This window comes from Salvelinus namaycush, chromosome 14 (genome assembly GCF_016432855.1).
Source record: "Salvelinus namaycush isolate Seneca chromosome 14, SaNama_1.0, whole genome shotgun sequence".
NCBI lineage: Eukaryota > Metazoa > Chordata > Actinopteri > Salmoniformes > Salmonidae > Salvelinus > Salvelinus namaycush.
In genome coordinates this window covers 29912436-29939787 of record NC_052320.1, presented here as the reverse complement: position 1 = coordinate 29939787, position 27352 = coordinate 29912436, and the positions used below count along the sequence as shown (strand labels likewise).

General features: G+C 43.2%; 1 protein-coding gene across 1 annotated transcript; it reads left to right on the top strand.

Annotated features, from left to right (window-relative positions):
- Window positions 1-6494: 6494 nt before the first annotated feature.
- On the top strand, window positions 6495-24371 carry LOC120058693 (whey acidic protein-like). The gene is made up of 6 exons (XM_039007438.1): window positions 6495-6581; window positions 7478-7610; window positions 8230-8367; window positions 8855-8982; window positions 23346-23483; window positions 24231-24371. Exons 1-6 carry the CDS (start codon window positions 6495-6497, stop codon window positions 24369-24371), a joined length of 765 nt encoding a protein of 254 aa, XP_038863366.1.
- Window positions 24372-27352: the final 2981 nt, after the last annotated feature.

Genomic DNA, 27352 nt, shown 5'->3' with positions numbered 1-27352 from the left:
TTCTACGCCTGCACTGAGCCATTGAAGCTTTATTGGAAATTCTTAATAATTATAAGAAATAAGTAGAAAATACAAATTATTACAAGTACAGTTATGTCTTTGAAAACTGATGATTTTATGCAATAATAAATATGAAAAATGATCATAGCTTTTATGGAAACTGTACCCATTTTATGAACGGTATGTGAATTGACAAACTCATGTGGACTGCTGAATTTGAATAAAACAAGATTTTGAACACCCGTGCATGGTTGTTTAGGGGTTTATTTGAGACTCTCATGTGAATATCCTTCATTTTCCGGCTTCAGATCAATGCCTGTTTGCACTTTAAACATTTTTTTTGTTTTTAATTTCCATGGTTTTTACACCGGAAGGTGATCATGCAACCTTATTATAGAACATTATAATTAAGCAATAAAGCACGAGGAGGTGTGGTATACGGCCAATATACCATGCTAAGAACTGTTCTTAGCAAGTGCCTGGATATACAGCCCTTAGCCGTGGTATATTGGCCATATACCACAAACCCCCGAGGTTCCTTATTGCTATTATAAACTGATTACCAACGTAATTGAAGCTGTAAAATAAATGATTTGTCATACCCGTGGAATACGGCCTGATATTCCACGGCTGTCAGACAATCAGCATTCGGGGCACGAACCACCCACTTTATAATACTGTTTAACACATGCTCTCCTTGTGAATCTTCACAATGTTGTACGTTTTATTCATTGATAAGATCCCTGCACATAATCCTACTGATCATTGCTCATAAAAAATTGGCGAGAGCAAGGAAACAAAGACTGAAGCAAATATTTATTATGCGATTACACAATGTAGCTGGCTAGATAGATGACTACACAATCCCGAAATTTAGCAAAGCAGTTCTCAGTGGAAGGGTACTGAAATATTCTCTCTCGCTGAGACGAGGTGTGACCGTGAATACAGTCATTCATCTCGGTGGAAACAACTTGGGACACACAAAGGGGACAACTCTGGTGCGTGAGATGCGATATGACTTGGAGGTAGTCCGAATGCTCCCTGGGACAATGGTGAGCTACTCTGACATCAAACAGTGGAAGATTTGGATGTTCCTCCGTGGCAGGCGCATGCCCACAATCCATCACTTTGCATTAAATCACTGTGTCCCTGGGCAGTACAATAGGGCAGGGTTTCCCAAACTCGGTCCTGGGGCCCATCCTGGGTGCACGTTTCAGTTTTTGCTCTAGCACTACACAGCTGATGAAAATAATCAAAGCTTGATGATGAGTTGGTTATTTGAATCAGCTGTGTAGTGCTTGGGCAAAATCCCCAAATGTGCACCAAGTGGTACCCATGGTAACAACCATTACTGAACCTGACTCCAAAAACAAGCCACCGAGGGACAGTACCAAAATAGATACTCTATTGATTCTGTTCAATGCCCCATATACTGAGCATTCTTTTTGTAGCGGGAATTTGATATAATAGCTTAAATTGAAAAGAAAGGTTTGATGCTTCAATTGTTACTTTGTATATTACTTCATAAATCTGATGCCATGGTATTGGGATATCGAAAATCTGTTCCCAACTATCTTGAATTTAATGCGGTATAGTTGTCAACCCTCTTGACCATAAGGGAAACTGATACATGTTACGATTTATATTGGTCATTTTAAGCCATTTACGATTAATTCATTCCTTTCTCTTTTAAGTAATTGCCTCTTCCATTTTTGTGGCAGAGCTGCGATGAACTGGTCATAATTTTGTATTGAGCATACATTTCCTTACACCGTGATTAATTGCTTGTGTGACATAATTTTACCTTCATTGTTTACAATGTCATTCATTAACATGATACCTTCCTTATACATTCTCTACAAGAAAATGTTTTTTCCTCTATCAGTACTTTCGAGATTAGACATATTATTTGCTGTAATATAGCCTATGTTCTGCCTCTTCTGGAGGATAACATTTAAACAGTAGCCTACTGTGTTTGGCTTCATTTAAAAAATATACTTAAACAGAGTTCCATTGTCAATCCACCAGAAATGGATGGTTTTAATCTGTATAACAGCAAAGAGACCCCTTTTGAAAATGGCTGTCTAGCACAGGAGGTTGGTGGCACCTTAATTGGGGAGGAAGGGCCAACAAGTGCTCAGCATATGTGGGGAACTCCTTCAAGACTGCTGGAAAAGCATTCCAGGTGAAGCTGGTTGAGAGAATGCCAAGAGTGTGCAAAGCTGTCATCAAGGCAAAGTGTGGCTACTAAGAAGAATTTAAAATATATTTTTATTTGTTTAACACTTTTTTGGTTACTACATGATTCCATATGTGTTATTTCATAGTTTTGATGTCTTCACTATTATTACACAATGTAGAAAATAGTTACAAAAAAAACTGGAATGACTAGGTGTGTTCAAACCTTTGACTGGTACTGCATGTAAATTAGATATTTCTGTATTTCACTTTCAATAAATTAGCAAATATTTCTAAAATCATATTTTCACTGTCATTATGAGATATTGTGTGTAGATGGGTGAGATTCTTTTTTAATGCTTTGCTGGTGGTGAAATTAGCGAAAGGGGGGTGGGGGGATTGGGCTGTGAGGTTACTTTTGCAAGGGTTGAAGATTCCCAATTGCTAACATGTATAGAGAGCAACAGTAATGATGTCTCTTTGTAGGGACTAACTCCGCCATGGTTCTTTGAACAAAGCCTATGGGAAAATGTATGGAGTTTTTGTAAGGTTTTTGGATAAACGCTGAAAATACGTTTTGTGGTGAAGACAGGTTTAGGAGATCTTATACGTTTTGTTCTATGAGATCATCTTCATCAGCTAATGTCACTTTTTGGGAATTTTGAAGCATTTATGTAATTAAGAAAAGCATTTGTGGACTTAAAAACATTATGTTACTCAACATAGAGTTTGTCTGAAGTTACACATCACAGTATCACAACAGCGTGACCGTTTTGGAATATTGTGTGCTTATTGTTTAGAAAGTATTTAGTATTTAAGTATAAGTTGCCCACACTTTAGATGAGGCCACGCAAAAAGACTTAACTGGTGATTAGTAAAGTAGTTTATAAAGACCTATATTACATATCTTATGTAATGGTCTTATGAATATTAGTGTAACAATGTGCGCTGAGAGTTGGGAAGCAAGTTCAACGAGTGAGGGATTTAACCAATAAACGAAACATAATAGAAAACAAGAAACACAAACAACGCACAGACCAAACTGAAACAGAAACAATGACGCCTGGGGAAGGAACCAAAACGAGTGACATATATAGGGCAGGTAATCAAGGAGGTGATGGAGTCCAGGTGAGTGTCATAACACGCTGATGACAGCAACGATGGTGACAGGGCTTGCGCCATAACGAGCAGCCTGGTGACCTAGAGGCCGGAGAGGGAGCACACGTGACAGTACCCCCTCCCTGACGCACGGCTTCAGCCGCAGGATGCAGACCAAGATGACGATCCCGGGGATCAGGAGCGGACCGTTAACCTAGGTGCGGGAACCTGTCGACCTAGAGCGCCAGAGATCTTATAAGAAATCCCGCTATGCCCTCCGACGAACCATCAAACAGGCAAAGTGCCGACACAGGACTAACATTAAATCGTACTACACCGGCTCCGACGCTCGTCGGATGTGGCAGGGCCTGCAAACTATTACAGACTACAAAGAGAAACACAGCCGCGAGCTGCTCAGTGACACGAGCCTACCAGACGAGCTAAATAACTTCTATGCTCGCTTCGAGTCAAGTAACACTGAAACATGCATGAGAGCATCAGCTGTTCCGGACGACTGTGTGATCACGCTCTCCGCAGCCGATGTGAGTAAGACCTTCAAACAGGTCAACATTCACAAGGCTGCAGGGCCAGACGGATTACCAGGACGTGTACTCCGAGCATGCGCTGACCAACTGGCAAGTGTCTTCACTGACATTTTCATCCTCTCCCTGTCTGAGTCTGTAATACCAACATGTTTCAAGCAGACTACCATAGTCCCTGTGCCCAAGAAAAACTAAGATAGCCTGCCTAAATGACTACCGACCCATAGCACTCACGTCTGTAGCCATGAAATGCTTTGAAAGGCTGGTCATGGCTCACATCAACACCATTATCCCAGAAACCCTAGACCCACTCCAATTAGCATACCACACCAAAAGATCCACAGACGATGCAATCTCTATTGCACTCCCCACTGCCCTGTCACACCTGGAAAAAAGGAACACCTATGTGAGACTGCTATTCATTGACTACAGCTCAGTGTTCAACACCATAGTGCCCTCAAAGCTCATCACTAAGCTAAGGACCCTGGGACTAAACACCTCCCTCTGGAACTGAATCCTGGATTTCATGATGGGCCGCCCCCAGGTGGTAAGGGTAGGGGTGCGTGCTCAGCCCCTTCCTGTACTCCCTGTTCACTCATGACTGCACGGCCAGGCACTACTCCAACACCATCATTAAGTTTGCTGATGACACACCAGTGGTAGGCCTGATCACCGACAACGATGAGACAGCCTATAGGGAGGAGGTCAGAGACCTGACCGTGTGGTGGAAGGACAACAACTCCCCCTCAACGTGATCAAGACAAAGGAGATGATTGTGGACTGCAGGAAAAGGAGGACCGAGCACGCCCCCATTCTCATTGACGGGGCTGTAGTGGAGCAGGATTCAAGTTCCTTGGCGTCCACATCATCAACAAACTAACATGGTCCAAGCACACCAAGACAGTTGTGGAGAGGGCACGACAAAACCTATTCCCCCTCAGTAGACTGAAAAGATTTAGCATGGGTCCTCAGATCCTCAAAAGGTTTTACAGCTGCACCATCGAGAGCATCCTGACAGGTTCGTTCACTGCCTGGTATGGTAACTGCTTGGCCTCCGACCGCAAGGCACTACAGAGGGTAGTGCGTACGGCCCAGTACATCACCGGGACCAAGCTTCCTGCCATCCAGGACCTCTATACCAGGTGGTGTCAGAGGAAGGCCCTAAAAATTGTCAAAGACTCCAGCCACCCTAGTCATAGACTGTTCTCTCTGCTACCGCACGGCAAGCAGTACCGGAGCGCCAAGTCTAGGTCCAAGAGGCTCCTAAATAGCTTCTACCCCAAGCCATAAGACTCCTGAACAGCGAATCAAATGGCTAATCACTTTGTCAACCACAACGTGTTATAGACTGACTGTACAAAACATTATGAACATAGACTGATATAGACTGACCAGGTGAAAGCTGCGATCCCTTATTAATTTCACCTGTTAAAACCACTTCAATCAGTGTAGATGAAGGGTAGGAGACAGGTTAACAGTCAGTCATATAGAATGTGATGTGTATAGTCCTACAATGTTATTGTGAGAGAATAATGTAAGAAAATCCAATGTTGAGCATTTATTTAGTCCGCCAAATAGTTGTCCGCTCTAAGCCACAAGATATCAGTGTAGTAAAATGATAAACGCGTATAGGTCTGCCCATCATGAACTTGACAGATGAGAGAGAAAAGCTTTGATAGAAATTTAAAAAGTTATTTTGGGACATGTATAGGCCTATTTCTTAAGATGAATTACAAGTAAAAATCATATACCATGTAAACAGAGCCCAACCGTTGCCCAAAAATCAACCCATCAACAGTGTTATAGTTCTCCACATACTGTACTTTGAAACATTTCATTATGAATCATTATACATTGTGGATTTTCACCTGCAGTTTAACAGAAATGCATTCAGTCATTGAACTACACACTCAGTTGAAGACACACTATGGACGTTTAGTTGTTAATTGTTTACATCAAATGTTGGTTTAATTTCTGAACAATATTACTGTCCTTTTGGGGGACCACTTTTGGATCAAGAGCACCCCCAGAGGCACAAGTTCCATATATCCTTTTTAATTATTGTCATTACATGTGACCTAAGCAAGTGTTCGGATCCGAACTCGGAATGTAAATTGATGGGCATAGGGACCCTGCAGGTGCATTGTTCCTTGTGCATTCATCTTTTCTATGGTCTCTCCCCAATGATGTGTATAAACCCTGGATTGCTGATGCTGTGTAATGGCCAATGAGAGGCTTTTGAAGCCACAGGCCGCCACATTGGCACACCCCAGAAAGAGCAGTCCTCCATAGGAATGAATGGAGTTCTACAATATTTCAATAAAATGTTTCAAGGACACAATTTCATGTATTTATTTGTTGTGGTGGGGGCATTAACATTAACACTCTCAAAATATAAAATGTTCATATTCAGTTCAATTAATATAATTTTCATGTATGCATTAAGGTGTCTGTAATAGAATATATTTGTCAAAAAACAAATGTAGATGCATTCAAATAGATGCATTTCTATAGGTTTTTTTTTTTTTACAATGAAGGAGGAGTTCCAAAATGGCTGTGCGGTGGCTTCAAAGCAGCGCCCCCTCTTAGTCATCTAAGGTTAATACATAATATGGTCTCCTCTTCTTCTATGAAATTGATTTGAACTGCATTTGCTCTAACAGTCTTGAAGTCAGCATGGACATGAATTTGTCAGCGCGTTGTGCTTTGGTTCTTTCTCTGTTGGCATTTGTAGATTTGAAAATAGTCTCTGCTGCAGAAACGGTAGGCACATCTACAGGTGAGTTGTTCTAATTAGCCTACTTTGTATTATTTGTCATTATTTGTCATGAAACAAACTGTGATAATTTGATGAGTTTTTTGAAGAAGCCTGCTACACTTGACTTAGGTGTTATAGCCTACCTAAGTGGTTATAAACAATAGCCTATAATTGTGCATTGCCCCTTTGCAACCTATTTTGTTGCTACCTTACTAAGAAATACAAGCCAGCCATTATGACTTTGAATCAATCCAGCCTACCCTTGGCCATTTTACGCATACACTGTAAAAACAATTCTAGTTGTTTCAACGAATTATTATGAAGTAAGTGGTTCCAAAGCCTTTTTCAGTTTATTCAACTTCTAGATAAAAGTGTTACCTGAACTTAACATTTTTAGTTGGCCCAAACTTAGCTCCAACTTGAGAAAACGTATGCAACAACGTATGCAACAAACACAATAATGATGTGTTTGTCACCTTGTCTCATATGTTCATTCAACTATAAATTATTACTTGGGCATCTTAAAAGCACTGTTTGTGTGTCTGTATGTAACCAGTTGCACAGCCCTTTTTAGTTAACATACAATGTTTTCAACCTACATTATGTGAACCAATAGATTGTGAGTATTCAGAAGGCTGTCATGCATTTTCATGGGTGTTATAGGGGAAACATTGATGATCGGGGACAAATGTCTCCAAAACTATTAATTAGACACAACATTACTTGGAGTATGGCCTACAAACTTTCCAGAGATTCAAATGCATATTTGTCAAATCCATCTCGACACAAACAGGATAGATTTTCATAAATTGGTTCAGTCCAATTGTGTCTATGTTCATGTCTCTTTGTGGCAAGTTGGGTTCCCTGACATCTGCTCAATTTGTGTTGTCCCAAAGCAAAGCCTGGAGTGTGCCCTCGTAGACGATGGGGCATAGGGATATGTGCAGAGTTATGTTCCAGTGACAGTGACTGCCCCAATGATGAAAAATGCTGTCACAACGGATGTGGGCATGTCTGCATTGCACCTTACACAGGTAGGATATGGTCCCAGAGTGACAGATACACACATCTATTGCATTCATTATTGCTGCATTACTCTGGAAACAAGAAGGCTGGAGCTCTCTTTAGAGCTAAGACACTCAATTAAGAAGTCACGTAATAGAAAGACTTCAAAGGGAAGAGTCAGTGTAGGCTGACAAGTTGCTACCATAAACCTATTTGTAATGGGGAAATGTAAGATCGCTAAAGATCATTTTTAGTTTAGAGTGACCAACAAAACATTTAGCATATACAGTCTATATAATACACAATATTTCCAGTATTCTAGTTGTGACACTCAAGGTGTGGGTTGATGGTCACTAGACTTGATGCTGAATGTTATGGATTGTTCTCATATCTGTTGAAAGTGATTGACGCCAGACTGGAGGTACAAGTACCAGGACCGAGGACACACTGATTATTCACTGTTGTATTGTGTTGATGACATTGTGGAACACTGTGTGATTATGTAGCAGCTAACATTTATCGTAACCATCTCCACACAAATATGACAGATTTTCAGAAAATGGTTCAGTGTATTTGTGTCCATGTTCATGTGTCTTTGTGGTAAGTTCGGTTCCCTGACATGTCTGCTCAAATTGTGTTGTCCCAAAGCAAAGCCTGGAGTGTGCCCTCGTAGACGATGGGGCGTAGGGACGTGTGCAGAGTTATGTTCCGATGACAGTGACTGCCCCAATGATGAAAAATGCTGCCACAATGGATGTGGGCATGTCTGCATTGCACCTTACACAGGTAGGATATGGTCCCTGAGTGACAGACATCCATTGCATTCATTATTCCTGCGTTACTCTGGAATCAAGAAAGCTGGAGCTTGTAATGTACATTTCATACACATAGATCAATATATTTCACATACACTCTCTCTAGAGCTGAGACACTCAATTAAGAAGATTTCTGAGAGCCATGTAGGCCTTTAGAGTTGAAAGTGATTGACGCCAGACTGGAGGTACAAGTACCAGGACCGAGGACACACTGATTATTCACTGTTGTATTGTGTTGATGACATTGTGGAACACTGTGTGATTCTATAGCAGCTGACAATGTCACCACCTTTCTGTTTTGACTTCCTACAAATACAAATTCCTATTTATCGTAAACATCTCCACACAAATATGACAGATTTTCAGAAAATGGTTCAGTCCAATTTTGTCCATGTTCATGTCTCTTTATGGTAAGTTTGGTTCCCTGACATGTCTGGTTAAATTGTGTTGTCCCAAAGCAAAGCCTGGAGTGTGCCCTCGTAGACGATGGGGCTCAGGGATATGTGCAGAGTTCTGTTCCAATGACAGTGACTGCCCCAATGATGAAAAATGCTGCCACAATGGATGTTGCATTGCACCTACACAGGTAGGATATGGTCCCAGAGTGACAGATACACACATCCATTGCATTCATTATTGCTGCATTACTCTGGAATCAAGAAAGCTGGAGCTTGTAATGTACATTTCATACACATAGATATATATTTTTCACATACACTCTCTTTAGACCTGAGACACTAAATTAAGAAGATTTCCAAGATGTTGTGCAACATCTATACACTCCGAGTATACCAAACGTTAGGAACACTTTCCTATTTTGAGTTGCACCCCCTTTTGCCCTCAGAAAAGCTTCAATTCATCAAGGCATGAACTCTACAAGGTGTTGAAAGCAGTCCATTGTGATGCTGGCCCATGTTGACTCCAATGCTTCTCACAGTTGTGTTATGTTGGCTGGATGTCCTTTGGTTGGTGGACCGTTGGCGGAGGGTAGCCTAGGGGTTAGAGCTTTGGACTAGTAACCGAAAGGTTGCAAGAGCAAATCCCTGAGCTGACAAGGTAAAAATCAGTCGTTAAGAACAAGGCAGTTAACCCACGGTTCCTAGGCCGTCATTGAAAATAAGAATTTGTTCTTAACTGACTTGCCTAGTTAAAACTTCTTCTCAATAGGGGGTGCTGTTTGGACTTTGTAATAATTTCGTTCCCAAATTAAACTGCCTCGTACTCAATTCTTGCTCGTACAATATGCATATTATTATTACTATTGGATAGAAAACACTCTCAAGTTTCTAAAACCGTTTGAATTATATCTGTGAGTAAAACAGAACTGGACTTAGAGCAATTTTCCTATGAGGATGTGAGAATGCTGAATTCTGCAAGCTGTTCCCAGGTCAGTTTATTAATTTGCCTGTCTTCTATTGGTTGAGATGCACTGCATACGTCTTCCCCTGGGTGTCAGCGAATAGTGAGAATTGAAATGGAGTTGCTAGGTAGAACTGAGAGGTTATAAATAGCCTGGGAACGTAGGGTCCGGTCTTTGTTCACTTCGCTCTGACGCAGGAAGGACCTTTGGCTGTGGCTCTAGAACGCTCCGGTTATAGGCCTTAGATATATCCAGCTGTGTTTTTATTCGTTATAGGTGTTAAAGACATCATAATGTTGTTATATTAAACCGAGTTATATCAGTTTATATCGGTATATTGCGATTTTCGGATATTCATTTGTCCTGCGTTTTAGTGAGTCGGACACGTCTTGCCACATGGCTAATGTTTACTGCTTATTCCAACGTTGAAGGCAACAATCTACAACCGAGCAACGATTCTTTTGGACTAAGGACACCTTGCCCAAGATTCTGATGGGAGTTCATCAAAAAGTAAGAACTATATATGATGTTAATTCGTTGTTCTGTTGAAAAATGTAGAACTATTATTCTGCTATGAACCTAGGTGCGGTCTCGCTTTAACGCACGCTGTATGTTGTAGTAACGTTAATTTAAAAAATCTAACACAGCGATTGCATTAAGAACTAATGTATCTTTCATTTGCTGTCCAACCTGTATTTTTTAGTCTAGTTTATGATTAGTTATCGATTAGAATAGGTGCCTCTCCCAAGATTTCTCCCGACATTTTGTTTGCATTTTGGCTGCTATTCATATTGTATAACCACGATTTGTGCAGCTAAATATGCACATTTTCGAACAAACTCTATATGTATTGTGTAATATGATGTTATAGGACTGTCAACGAAAGAAGTTTGAGAAGGTTAGTGAAAAAATTAATATCTTTTGCTGGTTTATACGTTATCGCTATTTTTGGCTTGAATCAATGCTGTTGTGTGGTTGGCTATTGTAGTAAGCTAATATAATGCTATATTGTGTTTTCGCTGTAAAACACTTAAAAAATCTGAAATATTGTCTGGATTCACAAGATCTTTGTCTTTCATTTGCTGTACGCTGTGTATTTTTCAGAAATGTTTTATGATGAGTATTTAGGTAATTCACGTTGCTCTCTGTAGTTATTCTAGTCGCTTTGGTGAGAGTTGTGATGGTGGCTGCAATGGTAAACTATGATTTATACCTGAAATATGCACATTTTTCCAACAAAACATATGCTATACAATAAATATGTTATCAGACTGTCATCTGATGAAGTTGTTTCTTGGTTAGTGGCTATTTATATCTTTATTTGGTCGAATTTGTGATAGCTACCTATGCAGGAAAAAAATGGTGGAGTAAAAAAAGTGGTGTCTTTTGCTAACGTGGTTAGCTAATAGATTTACATATTGTGTCTTCCCTGTAAAACATTTTAAAAATCAGAAATGATGGCTGGATTCACAAGATGTGTATCTTTCATCTGGTGTCTTGGACTTGTGATTTAATGATATTTAGATGCTAGTATTTACTTGTGACGCTATGCTAGGCTATGCTAGTCAGCTTTTTTACTGATGGGGGTGCTCCCGGATCCGGGTTTGGGAGGAAGTAGAAGTTAAATAAAAGTAAAATAAATAAAAAATGTAAAAAATCTTGATACACACAGGAAATTGTTGAGCATGAAAAACCCAGCAGCGTTGCAGTTCTTGACACAGTCAAACTGGTGCGCCTGGCACCTACTACCATACCCTGTTCAAAGGCACTTACATCTGTTGTCTTGCCCATTCACCCTCCTGAAGGGCACACATACATAATCCATGTGTCTATTGTCTCAAGGCTTAAAAATCCTTCATCCTTCTTTAACCTGTCTCCTCCCCTTCATCTACACTGATTGAAGTGGATTTAACAAGTTACATCAATATTGGATCATAGCTTTCACCTGGATTCACCTGGTCAGTCTCTGTCATGGAATGAGCAGGTGTTCATAATGTTTTGTTCAGTCAGTGTATAACACGTTGTTGTTGATAAAGTGATACAAATGCATATTTCAGGGTAATATGGGAATATCAGGCAGAGAATTCAGAGGAGTAGCAACATACGTTTCTTATGATACAGCAATTCACAGAACATTAATTAAGCTGACAATTTGTTAAGGGCCACCAACAGAATTCCAACTCATTATAATAGTTAGACCTCAATGGAAAGAATCAGTGTACGGATGATTTCCAGTGTTCTACTTGTGACACTCAAGGTGTGAGTTGATGGTCACTGGACTTGATGCTGAATGTTATGGATTGTTCTCACATCTGTTGATAGAGATTGACGCCGGACTTGAGGTACAAGGGCCGAGGACACACTGATTATTCACTGTTATATTGTATTGATGACATTCTGTGAACACTGTGTGATTCTGTAGCAGCTGACAGCCTGTTTGTTTTGACTTCCTACAAGCCTCTAGAGCTGGTGTTTACAGAACATTTGGTGCTGTCTGATTAGAATGTAAAGGGCATGTCTCCAAGATGCCAGTTAGACATTTTCTCTGCTTCTGTGCTGGAAGTGTCTCCCTGTTGCAAATTGTAATAAACTGTGTCCTCCACCTCTTTGGAGGTCAAAAATCTTTTGGGCGGTTTTTACAGCTTTTCTGCTACATATACATGCACATACATTGTACATATACATTTTGCATGTATCAATTTATTATGGATAGATTTGATTGACTTTACCTGCGACTGCTTTTCTCGATTGTTAACCTGGAAATTCCTATTACACGTATGTTTCTACTGTATAACTGACCGCTTTTTCTCTGTTACCATAGTGAAGCCCGGTCGCTGTGTCCTGCCCAAGGGGACCTACATGTGTGCCGAGTACTGTTACAAAGATGGCCAGTGCCCGAGGAACAGAAGTGTTTCCGGATATGTTGATTCTACGCCTGCACTGAGCCATTGAAGCTTTATTGGAAATTCTTAATAATTATAAGAAATAAGTAGAAAATACAAATTATTACATGTACAATTATGTCTTTGAAAACTGATGATTTTATGCAATAATAAAAATTAAAAATGATCATAGCTTTTATGGAATCTGGACCAACTTCATGGACGGTATGTCAATTGACAAACTCATGTGGACTGCTGAATTTGAATAAAACAAGATTTTGAACACCTGTGCCTTGTTTTTTAGGGGTTTATTTGAGACTCATGTGGTGCTCATGTGAATATCCTTAATTTTCCGGCTTCAGACCAATGCCTTTTCTCACTTTAAACATAGTTTTTGGTTTTTAATTTCCATGTTTTTTACACCGGAAGGTGATCATGCAACCTTATTATACAACATTATAATTAAGCAATAAGGCACGAGGAGGTGTGGTATATGGCCAATATACCATGCTAAGGACTGTTCGCAGCACGATGCAAAACGGAGTGCCTGGATATACAGCCCTTAGTCGTGGTATATTGGCCATATACCACAAACCCCGATGTTCCTTATTGCTATTATAAACTGATTACCAACGTAATTGAAGCTGTAAAAATAAATGATTTGTCATACCCGTGGAATACGGCCTGATATTCCACGGCTGTCAGACAATCAGCATTCGTGGCACGAACCACCCACTTTATAATACTGTTTAACACATGCTCTCCTTGTGAATCTTCACAATGTTGTACGTTTTATTCATTGATAAGATCCCTGCACATAATCCTACTGATCATTTGTAACGTCCTGACCAGAGTTCTTATGTGTTTTGCTTGTTTAATGTTGGTCAGGACGTGAGCTGGGTGGGAATTTCTATGTTGTGTGTCTAGTTCGTCTGTTCCTGTGTCAGTGTTTGTGCCACACAGGACTGTTTCGGTTTTGTCACGTTTGTTGGTTGTTTTGTATTTTGAAGTGTTTTGTTGACTTTCATTAAATAATGAACACTAACCACTCTGCGTTTTGGTCCTCTCCTTCTGTCAGCGAGGACAGCCGTTACAGAACCACCCACCAAACTCGGACCAAGCAGCGTGAGTACGAGCAGCAGCGGCCCACTACACAGGAATCCTGGACATGGGAGGAAATTCTGGAGGGTAAAGGACACTGGGCTCACATTGGAGAATATCGCCGCTCTCGGGAAGAGATGGAGGCAGCTAAAGCCCAGGAGCGGTGGGGAGGCAGCACGGAAGGAGGAGGCAGCACGGAAGCGTGGCTGGAAGCCCGTGAAGAAACCCCAAAAATGTATTGGGGGGGGGGGGCTAAAGGGTAGTGTGGCGAAGGTAGGTAGGAAACCTGCGCCCACTTCCCATGCTTACCGTGGAGAGCGGGAGTACGGGCAGACACCGTGTTATGCGGAAGAGCGCACGGTGTCTCCTGTACGTGTGCATAGCCCGGTGCGGGTTATTCCACCTCCCCGCACTGGCCGGGCTAGATTGAGCATTGAGCCAAGTGCCATGAAACCGGCTCTACATATCTGGCCTCCAGTACGTCTCCTCGGGCCGGTGTACATGGCACCAACCTTACGCATGGTGTCCCCGGTTCGCCAACACAGCCCAGTGCGGGTTATTCCACCTCCCCGTACTGGACGGGCTACGGGGAGCATTCAACCAGGTAAGGTTGGGCAGGCTCGGTGCTCAAGGGAGCCAGTACGCCTGCACGGTCCGGTATATCCGGCGCCACCTTCCCGCCCCAGCCCAGTACCACCAGTGCCTACACCACGCACCAGGCTTCTAGTGCGTCTCCAGAGCCCAGTTCCTCCTCCACGCACTAGCCCTATGGTGCGTGTCTCCAGCCCGGTACCACCAGTTCCGGCACCACGCACCAAGCCTCCTGTGCGTCTCCAGAGCCCTGTACGCACTGTTCCTTCTCCCCGCACTCGCTCTGAGGTGCGTGCCCTCAGCCCGGTACCACCAGTGCCGGTACCACACACCAGGCCTATAGTGCGCTTTGAGAATTCAGTGTGCCCTGTTCCTGCTCCCCGCACTAGCCTTAAGGTGCGTGTCTCCAGTCCGGTACCACCAGTTCCGGCACCACGCACCAGGCCTACTGTGCGCCTCAGCAGGTCAGAGTCGGCCGTCTGCCCAACGCCGCCTGCACTGCTCGTCTGCCCAGCGCCGTCTGAGCTGCCTGCACTGCTCGTCTGCCCAGCGCCGTCTGAGCTGCCTGCCTGCCCAGCACCATCTGAGCCATCCGTCTGCCCAGCGCCGTCTGAGCCATCCGTCTGCCCAGCGCCGTCTGAGCCATCCGTCTGCCCAGCGCCGTCTGAGCCATCTGTCTGCCCAGCGCCGTCTGAGCCATCCGTCTGCCCAGCGCCATCTGAGCCATCTGTCTGCCCAGCGCCATCTGAGCCATCTGTCTGCCCAGCGCCTCTGAGCCATCTGTCTGCCCAGCGCCATCTGAGCCATCCGTCTGCCCAGCGCCATCTGAGCCATCCGTCTGCCCAGCGCCATCTGAGCCATCCGTCTGCCACGAGCCTTCAGAGCCGCCCGTCTGTCCCGAGCCATTAGAGTCGTCCGTCAGTCAGGAGCCGCTAGAGCCGTCCGTCAGTCAGGAGCTGCCAGAGCCGCCAGCCAGTCAGGTGCTGCCAGAGCCGCCAGCCAGTCAGGAGCTGCCAGAGCCGCCAGCCAGTCAGGAGCTGCCAGAGCCGCCAGCCAGTCAGGAGCTGCCAGAGCCGCCAGCCAGTCAAGAGCTGCCAGAGCCGCAAGCCAGTCAGGAGCTGCCAGAGCCGCCAGCCAGTCAGGAGCTGCCAGAGCCGCCAGCCAGTCAGGAGCTGCCAGAGCCGCCTTCCAGTCATGAGCTGCCCTCCAGTCATGAGCTGCCCTCCAGTCATGAGCTGCCCGCCAGTCATGAGCTGCCCGCCAGTCATGAGCTGCCCTCCAGTCATGAGCTGCCTTCCAGTCATGAGCTGCCTTCCAGTCATGAGCTGCCCTCCAGTCATGAGCTGCCTTCCAGTCATGAGCTGCCCTACAGTCATGAGCTGCCCTACAGTTATGAGCTGCCCTACAGTCATGAGCTGCCCTACAGTCATGAGCTGCCCTACAGTCATGAGCTGCCACTCAGTCATGAGCTGCCACTCAGTCTGGAGCTGCCACTCAGTCCGGAGCTGCCACTCAGTCCGGAGCTGCCACTCAGTCCGGAGCTGCCATTTAGTCCGGAGCTGCCATTAGTCCAGAGCTGCCTCTCTGTCCGGAGTTGCCCCTCTGTCCTGAGCTACCTCTCTGTCCTGAGCTACCTCTCTGTCCTGAGCTACCTCTCTTTCCTGAGCTACCTCTCTGTCCTGAGCTACCTCCTAAATCATGTGGGGGCCTTGGGGAGGATTCTTAGGCCAAGGTCGTGGGCGAGGGTCGCCACTCAAAGGACGCTAAGGAGGGGGACAAAGACAGTGGTGGAGTGGTGTCCTCGTTCTGCGCCGGAGCCGCCACCGCAGACAGATGCCCACCCAGACCCTCCTCTTGAGTTTTAGGGGTGCGTTCGGAGTCCGCACCTCAGGAGGGGGGTACTGTAACGTCCTGACCAGAGTTCTTATGTGTTTTGCTTGTTTAGTATTGGTCAGGACGTGAGCTGGGTGGGAATTTCTATGTTGTGTGTCTAGTTCGTCTGTTCCTGTGTCAGTGTTTGTGCCACACAGGACTGTTTCGGTTTTGTTACGTTTGTTGGTTGTTTTGTATTTTGAAGTGTTTTGTTGACTTTCATTAAATAATGAACACTAACCACTCTGCGTTTTGGTCCTCTCCTTCTGTCAGCGAGGACAGCCGTTACATCATTGCTCATAAAAAATGGCGAGAGCAAGGAAACAAAGACTGAAGCAAATATTTACTATGCGATTACACAATGTAGCTGGCTAGATAGATGACTACACAATCCCGAAATTTAGCAAAGCAGTTCTCAGTGGAAGGGTTCTGAAATATTCTCTCTCGCTGAGACGAGGTGTGACCGTGAATACAGTCATCCATCTCGGTGGAAACAACTTGGGACACACAAAGGGGACAACCCTGGTGCGTGAGATGCGATATGACTTGGAGGTAGTCCGAATGCTCCCTGGGACAATGGTGAGCTACTCTGACATCAAACAGTGGAAGATTTGGATGTTCCTCCGTGGCAGGCGCATGCCCACAATCCATCACTTTGCATTAAATCACTGTGTCCCTGGGCAGTACCATAGGGCAGGGTTTCCCAAACTCGGTCCTGGGGCCCCTCCTGGGTGCACATTTCGGGTTTTTGCTCTAGCACTACACAGCTGATGAAAATAATCAAAGCTTGATGATGAGTTGGTTATTTGAATCAGCTGTGTAGTGCTTGGGCAAAATCCCCAAATATGCACCAAGTGGTACCCATGGTAACAACCATTCCTGAACCTGACTCCAAAAACAAGCCACCGATGGACAGTACCAAAATAGATACTCTATTGATTCTGTTCAATGCCCCATATACTGAGCATTCTTTTTGTAGCGGGAATTTGATATAATAGCTTAAATTGAAAAGAAAGGTTTGATGCTTCAATTGTTACTTTGTATATTACTTCATAAATCTGATGCCATGGTATTGGGATATCGAAAATCTGTTCCCAACTATCTTGAATTTAATGCGGTATAGTTGTCAACCCTGTTGACCATAAGGGAAACTGATACATGTTACGATTTATATTGGTCATTTTAAGCCATTTACGATTAATTCATTCCTTTCTCTTTTAAGTAATTGCCTCTTCCATTTTTGTGGCAGAGCTGCGATGAACTGGTTATAATTTTGTATTGAGCATACATTTCCTTACACCGTGATTAATTGCTTGTGTGACATAATTTTACCTTTGTTGTTTACAATGTCATTCATTAACATGATACCTTCCTTATACATTCTCTACAAGAAAATGTTTTTTCCTCTATCAGTACTTTCAAGATTAGACATATTATTTGCTGTAATATAGCCTATGTTCTGCCTCTTCTGGAGGATAACATTTAAACAGTAGCCTACTCTGTTTGGCTTCATTTAAAAATTCTACTTTAAACAGAGTTCCACTGTCAATCCACCAGAAATGGATGGATTTAATCTGTATAACAGCAAAGAGACCCCTTTTGAAAATGGCTGTCTAGCACAGGAGGTTGGTGGCACCTTAATTGGGGAGGAAGGGCCAACAAGTGCTCAGCATATGTGGGGAACTCCTTCAAGACTGCTGGAAAAGCATTCCAGGTGAAGCTGGTTGAGAGAATGCCAAGAGTGTGAAAAGCTGTCATCAAGGCAAAGTGTGGCTACTAAGAAGAATTTAAAATATATTTTTATTTGTTTAACACTTTTTTGGTTACTACATGATTCCATATGTGTTATTTCATAGTTTTGATGTCTTCACTATTATTACACAATGTAGAAAATAGTAAAAAAAAACTTTTTTAAAAACTGGAATGACTAGTTGTGTTCAAACTTTTGACTGGTACTGCATGTAAATTAGATATTTCTGTATTTCACTTTCAATAAACTAGCAAATATTTCTAAAATCATGTTTTCACTGTCATTATGAGATATTGTGTGTAGATGGGTGAGATTCTTTTTTAATGCTTTGCTGGTGGTGAAATTAGCGAAAGGGGGGTGGGGGGATTGGGCTGTGAGGTTTCTTTTGCAAGGGTTGAAGATTCCCAATTGCTAACATGTATAGAGAGCAATAGTAATGATGTCTCTTTGTAGGGACTAACTCCGCCATGGTTCTTTGAACAAAGCCTATGGGAAAATGTATGGAGTTTTTGTAGGGGTTTTGGATAAACGCTGAAAATACGTTTTGTGGTGAAGACAGGTTTAGGAGATCTTATACGTTTTGTTCTATGAGATCATCTTCATCAGCTAATGTCACTTTTTGGGAATTTTGAAGCATTTATGTAATTAAGAAAAGCATTTGTGGACTAAAAACATTATGTTACTCAACATAGAGTTTGTCTGAAGTTACACATCACAGTATCACAACAGCGTGACCGTTTTGGAATATTGTGTGCTTATTGTTTAGAAAGTATTTAGTATTTAAGTATAAGTTGCCCACATTTTAGATGAGGCCACGCAAAAAGACTTAACTGGTGATTAGTAAAGTAGTTTATAAAGACCTATATTACATATCTTATGTAATGGTCTTATGAATATTAGTGTAACAATGTGCGCTGAGAGTTGGGAAGCAAGTTCAAAGAGTGAGGGATTTAACCAATAAACGAAACATAATAGAAAACAAGAAACACAAACAACGCACAGACCAAACTGAAACAGAAACAATGACGCCTGGGGAAGGAACCAAAACGAGTGACATATATAGGGCAGGTAATCAAGGAGGTGATGGAGTCCAGGTGAGTGTCATAACACGCTGATGACCGCAACGATGGTGACAGGGCCGCGCCATAACGAGCAGCCTGGTGACCTAGAGGCCGGAGAGGGAGCACACGTGACAGTACCCCCTCCCTGACGCACGGCTTCAGCCACAGGACGCAGACCAAGATGACGATCCCGGGGATCAGGAGCGGACCGGTAACCTAGGTGCGGGAACCTGTCGACCTAGAGCGCCAGAGATCTTATAAGAAATCCCGCTATGCCCTCCGACGAACCATCAAACAGGCAAAGTGCCAACACAGGACTAACATTAAATCGTACTACACCGGCTCCGACGCTCGTCAGATGTGGCAGGGCCTGCAAACTATTACAGCCTACAAAGAGAAGCACAGCCGCGAGCTGCTCAGTGACACGAGCCTACCAGACGAGCTAAATAACTTCTATGCTCGCTTCGAGTCAAGTAACACTGAAACATGCATGAGAGCATCAGCTGTTCCGGACGACTGTGTGATCACGCTCTCCGCAGCCGATGTGAGTAAGACCTTCAAACAGGTCAACATTCACAAGGCCGCAGGGCCAGACGGATTACCAGGACGTGTACTCCGAGCATGCGCTGACCAAATGGCAAGTGTCTTCACTGACATTTTCAACCTCTCCCTGTCTGAGTCTGTAATACCAACATGTTTCAAGCAGACTACCATAGTCCCTGTGGCCAAAAAAAACTAAGATAGCCTGCCTAAATGACTACCGACCCATAGCACTCACGTCTGTAGCCATGAAATGCTTTGAAAGGCTGGTCATGGCTCACATCAACACCATTATCCCAGAAACCCTAGACCCACTCTAATTAGCATACCACACCAAAAGATCCACAGACGATGCAATCTCTATTGCACTCCCCACTGCTCTGTCACACCTGGAAAAAAGGAACACCTATGTGAGACTGCTATTCATTGACTACAGCTCAGTGTTCAACACCATAGTGCCCTCAAAGCTCATCACTAAGCTAAGGACCCTGGGACTAAACACCTCCCTCTGTAACTGAATCCTGGATTTCATGATGGGCCGCCCCCAGGTGGTAAGGGTAGGGGTGCGTGCTCAGCCCCTTCCTGTACTTCCTGTTCACTCATGACTGCACGGCCAGGCACTACTCCAACACCATCATTAAGTTTGCTGATGACACACCAGTGGTAGGCCTGATCACCGACAACGATGAGACAGCCTATAGGGAAGAGGTCAGAGACCTGACCGTGTGGTGCAAGGACAACAACTCCCCCTCAACGTGATCAAGACAAAGGAGATGATTGTGGACTGCAGGAAAAGGAGGACCGAGCACGCCCCCATTCTCATTGACGGGGCTGTAGTGGAGCAGGATTCAAGTTCCTTGGCGTCCACATCATCAACAAACTAACATGGTCCAAGCACACCAAGACAGTTGTGGAGAGGGCACGACAAAACCTATTCCCCCTCAGTAGACTGAAAAGATTTGGCATGGGTCCTCAGATCCTCAAAAGGTTTTACAGCTGCACCATCGAGAGCATCCTGACAGGTTCGTTCACTGCCTGGTATGGCAACTGCTTGGCCTCCGACCGCAAGGCACTACAGAGGGTAGTGCGTACGGCCCAGTACATCACCGGGACCAAGCTTCCTGCCATCCAGGACCTCTATACCAGGTGGTGTCAGAGGAAGGCCCTAAAAATTGTCAAATACTCCAGCCACCCTAGTCATAGACTGTTCTCTCTGCTACCGCACGGCAAGCAGTACCGGAGCGCCAAGTCTAGGTCCAAGAGGCTCCTAAATAGCTTCTACCCCAAGCCATAAGACTCCTGAACAGCGAATCAAATGGCTAATCACTTTGTCAACCACAACGTGTTATAGACTGACTGTACAAAACATTATGAACATAGACTGATATAGACTGACCAGGTGAAAGCTGCGATCCCTTATTAATTTCACCTGTTAAAACCACTTCAATCAGTGTAGATGAAGGGTAGGAGACAGGTTAACAGTCAGTCATATAGAATGTGATTTGTATAGTCCTACAATGTTATTGTGAGAGAATAATGTAAGAAAATCCAATGTTGAGCATTTATTTAGTCCGCCAAATAGTTGTCCGCTCTAAGCCACAAGATATCAGTGTAGTAAAATGATAAACGCGTATAGGTCTGCCCATCATGAACTTGACAGATGAGAGAGAAAAGCTTTGATAGAAATTAAAAAAGTTATTTTGGGACATGTATAGGCCTATTTCTTAAGATGAATTACAAGTAAAAATCATATACCATGTAAACAGAGCCCAACCGTTGCCCAAAAATCAACCCATCAACAGTGTTATAGTTCTCCACATACTGTACTTTGAAACATTTCGTTATGAATCATTATACATTGTGGATTTTCACCTGCAGTTTAACAGAAATGCATTCAGTCATTGAACTACACACTCAGTTGAAGACACACTATGGACGTTTAGTTGTTAATTGTTTACATCAAATTTTGGTTTAATTTCTGAACAATATTACTGTCCATTTGGGGGACCACTTTTGGATCAAGAGCACCCCCAGAGGCACAAGTTCCATATATCCTTTTTAATTATTGTCATTACATGTGACCTAAGCAAGTGTTCGGATCCGAACTCGGAATGTAAATTGATGGGCATAGGGACCCTGCAGGTGCATTGTTCCTTGTGCATTCATCTTTTCTATGGTCTCTCCCCAATGATGTGAAAAACCCTGGATTGCTGGTGCTTTGTAATGGCCAATGAGAGGCTTTGAAGCCACAGGCCGCCACATTGGCACACCCCAGAAAGAGCAGTCCTCCATAGGAATGAATGGAGTTCTACAATATTTCTGTAACGGATTTCCTCTTCGTCTGAGGAGGAGTAGCAAGGATCAGACCAATGTGCAGCGTGGTAAGTGTCCATAATGAGAAATTTAATAACTCAACAGAACACTGAACAAAATAACAAAAGTACAAACAACCGAAACAGTCCCGTATGGTGCAAAAACTAACACAGGAAACAACCACCCACAAACACAGGTGGGAACAGGCTACCTAAATATGATTCTCAATCAGAGACAATGATAGACAGCTGCCTCTGATTGAGAACCATATCAGGCCAAACACACAGAAGTACAACACAAGGACAACATAGAACACCAGACATAGATTGCCCACCCAAACTCACGCCCTGACCAACCAAAACAGAGACATAAATAGAATCTCTAAGGTCAGGACGTGACAATTTCAATAGAATGTTTCAAAGACACAATTTCATGTATTTAAGTAATTCTTTGTTGTGGTGGGGGCATTAACATGAACACTCTCAAAATATAAAATGTTCATGTTCAGTTCAATTAATATCATTTTCATGTATGCATTAAGGTGTCTGTAATATAATATATTTGTCAAAAAACAAATGTAGACATTAATAGATGCATTTCTATAGCTTTCTTTTTTACAATGAAGGAGGAGTTCCAAAATGGCTGTGCGGTGGCTTCAAAGCAGCGCCCCCTCTTAGTCATCTAAGGTTAATACATAATATGGTCTCCTCTTCTTCTATGAAATTGATTTGAACTGCATTTGCTCTAACAGTCTTGAAGTCAGCATGGACATGAATTTGTCAGCGCGTTGTGCTTTGGTTCTTTTTCTGTTGGCATTTGTAGATTTGAAAATAGTCTCTGCTGCAGAAACGGGAGGCACATCTACAGGTGAGTTGTTCTAATTAGCCTACTTTGCATTATTTGTCATGAAACAAACTGTGACAATTTGCTGAGTTTTTTGAAGAAGCCTGCTAGATAAAAGTGTTACCTGAACTTAACATTTTTAGTTGGCCCAAACTTAGCTCCAACTTGAGAAAACGTATGCAACAACTCAGTCAACATATAATGATGTGATTGTCAACTTGTCTCATATGTTCATTCAACTATAAATTATTACTTGGGCATCTTAAAAGCACTGTTTGTGTGTCTGTGTGTAACCAGTTGCACAGCCCGTTTTAGTTAACATACAATGTTTTCAACCTACATATTTTAACCAATAGATTGTGAGTATTCAGAAGGCTGCCATGCATTTTCATGGGTGTTATGGGGGAAACATTGATGATCGGGGACAAATGTCTCCAAAACTATTAATTAGACACAAAATTACTTGGAGTATGGCCTACAAACTTTCCAGAGATGCAAATGCATATTTGTCGAATACATCTGAACACATTTATGACAGATTTTCAGAAAATGATTCAGTCCAATTGTGTCTATGTTCATGTCTCATTGTGGCAAGTTGGGTCCCCTGACATATCTGCTCAAATTGTGTTCACAAAGCAAAGCCTGGAGTGTGCCCTCGTAGACGATGGGGCTCAGGGATATGTGCAGAGTTCTGTTCCAATGACAGTGACTGCCCCAATGATGAAAAATGCTGTCACAACGGATGTGGGCATGACTGCATTGCACCTTACACAGGTAGGATATGTTCCCTGAGTGACAGATACACACATCCATTGCATTCATTATTGCTGCATTACTCTGGAATCAAGAAAGCTGGAGCTCGGTTAAGAGCTAAGACACTAAATTATGAAGATTTCCAAGAGCCATGCAGGCATATAGAGTCTATATATATATATATATATATATATATATATATATATATATATATATATATATATATATATATGACCCAGAGTATTCCAGCTGAAAGATTCATAGTCATTGTAATAGTAAGACTTCAATGGGAAGAGTCAGTGTAGGCTGACAAGATCCTACCATAAACCTATTTGTAATGGGGAAATGTAAGATCGCTAAAGATCATATTTAGTTTAGAGTGATCAACAAAACATTTAGCGTATACAGTCTATGTAATACACAATATTTCCAGTATTCTAGTTGTGACACTCAAGGTGTGGGTTGATGGTCACTAGACTTGATGCTGAATGTTATGAATTGTTCTCATATCTGTTGATAGTGATTGACGCCAGACTGGATGTCCAAGTACCAGGATCGAGGACACACTGATTATTCACTGTTGTATTGTACTGATGACATTCTGTGACCACTGTGTGATTCTGTAGCAGCTAACATTTATCGTAACCATCTCCACACAAATATGACAGATTTTCAGAAAATGGTTCAGTCCAATTGTGTAAATGTTCATGTCTCTTTGTGGTAAGTTGGGTTCCCTGACATGTCTGGTTAAATTGTGTTGTCCCAAAGCAAAGCCTGGAGTGTGCCCTCGTAGACGATGGGGCGTGGGGACGTGTGCAGAGTTCTGTTCCAATGACAGTGACTGCCCCAATGATGAAAAATGCTGCCACAATGGATGTGGGCATGACTGCATTGCACCGACACAGGTAGGATATGGTCCCAGAGTGACAGATACACACATCCATTGCATTCATTATTGCTGCATTACTCTGGAAACAAGAAAGCTGGGGCTTGTAATGTACATTTCATACACATAGATATATTTCTCACATACACTCTCTTTAGAGCTGAGACACTCAATTAAGAAGATTTCCAAGATCCATGCAGGCCTTTAGAGTATATACCAATGTTCTGCAACATCTATACACTCTGAGTATACCAAACTTTAGGAAAACCTTCCTATTTTTGAGGTGCACCCCCTTTTGTCCTCAGAAAAGCCTTAATTCGTCAGCGAATGGACTCTACAAGGTGTTGAAAGCGTTCCACAGGGATGCTGGCCAATGTTGACTCCAATGCTCCTCACAGTTGTGTCATGTTGGCTGGATGTCCTTTGGGTGGTAGACCATTCTTGATACACACAGGAAAATGTTGAGCATGAGAAACCCAACAGCTTTGCAGTTCTTGACACAGTCAATCCGGTGTGCTTGGCACCTACTACAATAGCCCGTTCAAAGGCAGTTAAATCTTTTGTCTTGCACGTTCACCCTCTGAACGGCACACATACCCAATCCATGTGTCTATTTTCTCAAAGCTTAAAAATCCTTCTTTAACCTGTCTCCTCCACTTCATCTTCACTCCCCTTCATCTACACTGAAGTGGATTTAACAAGTTACATCAAGAAGGGATTATAGCTTTCAGCTGGATTCACCTGGTCAGTCTATGTTAATAAATAAAAAAAAATCACCTTTATTTATCCAGGTAGGCCAGTTGAGAACAAGTTTTCATTTAAAACTGCGACCTAGTCAAGATAAAGCAGAGCAGTGTGACAAAAACAACAACACAGTTACACATAAACAAACGTACAGTCAATAATAAAAAATCTATGTACAGTGCGTGCAAATGTAGAAGAGTAGGGAGGTAGGCAATAAATAGGCCATAGAGGAGAAATAATTCCAATTTAGCATTAACACTGGAGTGATAAATGTGCAGATGATAAATGTGCAGATGATGATGTGCAAGTACAGATTCTGGGGTGCAAAAGAGCAAGTGGGTAAGTAATAATATGGGGATGAGGTAGTTGGCTGTGCTATTTACAGATTGGCTGTGTACAGGTACAGTGATCGGTAAGCTGCTCTGACAGCTGATGCTTAAAGTTAGAGAGGGAGAAATAAGACTCCAGCTTCGGAGATTTTTGCAATTCGTTCCAGTCATTGGCAGCAGAGAAGTGGAAGGAAAGGCAGCCAAAGAAAGTGTTGGCTTTGGGGATAACCAGTGAAATATACCTGCTGGAGCGTGTGCTACGGGTGGGTGTTGCTATGGTGACCAGTGAGCTGAGATAAGGCGGGGCTTTACCTAGCAAAGACTTATAGATGACCTGGAGCCAGTGGGTTTGGCGACGAATATGTAGTGAGGGCCAGCCAATGAGAGCATACAGGTCGCAGTGGTGGGTAGTATATGGGGCTTTGGTGACAAAATGGATGGCACTGTGATAGACTACATCCAGTTTGCTGAGTAGAGTGTTGGAGGCTATTTTGTAAATGACATCGCCGAAGTCAGGGACGGGTAGGATAGTCAGTTTTACGAGGGTATGTTTGGCAGCATGAGTGAAGGAGGCTTTGTTGTGAAATAGTAAGCCGATTCTAGATTTAATTTGGGATTGGAGATGCTTGATGTGAGTCTGGAAGGAGAGTTTACAGTCTAACCAGACACCTAAGTATTTGTAGTTGTCCACATATTCTAGGTCAGAACCGTCCAGAGTAGTGATGCTAGTGGAGGGTGCTGGCAGCAATCGGTTGAAGAGCATCCAGTTAGTTTTACTAGCATTTAAAAGCAGTTGGAGGCCATGGAAGGAGTGTTGTATGGCGTTGAAGCTCGTTTGGAGGTTTGTTAGCACAGTGTCCAAAGTAGGTCCAGATGTATACAGAATGGTGTCGTCTGCGTAGAGGTGGATGCCAGAGGTCTGGACAACAGGCCCTCCGATTTGACACACTGAACTCTATCTGAGAAGTAGTTGGTGAACCAGGCGAGGCAGTCATTTGAGAATCCAAGGCTATTGAGTCTGCAGATGAGAATTCGGTGATTGACAGAGTCGAAAGCCTTGGCCAGGTCAATGAAGACGGCTGCACAGTACTGTCTTTTATCAATGGCGGTTATGATATCGTTTAGGACCTTGAGCGTGGCTGAGGTGCACCCATGACCAGCTCGGAAACCAGATTGCATAGTGGAGAAGGTGTGGTGGGATTCGAAATGGTCGGTGATCTGTTTGTTAACTTGGCTTTCGAAGATTTTAGAAAGGCAGGGCAGGATGGATATAGGTCTATAACAGTTCGGGTCTAGAGTGTCTCCCCCTTTGAAGAGGGGGATGACCGCGGCAGCTTTCCAATCTTTGGGGATCTCAGACAATACGAAAGAGAGGTTGAATAGGCTAGTAATAGGGGTTGCAACAATTCCGGCGGATCATTTTAGAAAGAGAGGGTCCAGAAAGTCTAGCCCAGCTGATTTGTAGGATCCAAATTTTGCAGCTCTTTCAGAACATCAGCGGTCTGGATTTGGGTGAAGGAGAGACGAGGGGGGCTTGGGCAAGTTGCTGCAGGGGGTGCTGAGATGTTGGCCGGGGTAGGGGTAGCCAGGTGGAAAGCTTGGCCAGCCATAGAAAAATGCTTATTGAAATTATCGATTATCGTAGATTTATCGGTGGTGACAGTGTTTCCTATCCTCAGTGCAGAGGCAGCTGGGAGGAGGCGCTCTTATTCTCCATGGACTTTACAGTGTCCCAAAACTTTTTGGCTTTAGTGCTACAGGAAACAAATTTCTGTTTGAAAAAGCTAGCCTTAGCTTTCCTAACTGACTGAGTATATTGGTTCCTGACTTCCCTGAAAAGTTGCATATCGCGAAGGCTATTCGATGCTAATGCAGAACGCCACAGGATGTTTTTGTGCTGGTCAAGGGCAGTCAAGTCTGGGGTGAACCAA

Coding starts and splice junctions, on each gene's coding strand:
- LOC120058693 (XM_039007438.1), top strand. CDS start 6,495: ATGGACATGAATTTGTCAGCGCGTTGTGCTTTGGTTCTTTCTCTGTTG. Junction 8,368..8,854: donor CTGCATTGCACCTTACACAG/GTAGGATATGGT, acceptor GTTGTCCCAAAG/CAAAGCCTGGAGTGTGCCCT. Junction 8,983..23,345: donor GTTGCATTGCACCTACACAG/GTAGGATATGGT, acceptor GTGTTCACAAAG/CAAAGCCTGGAGTGTGCCCT.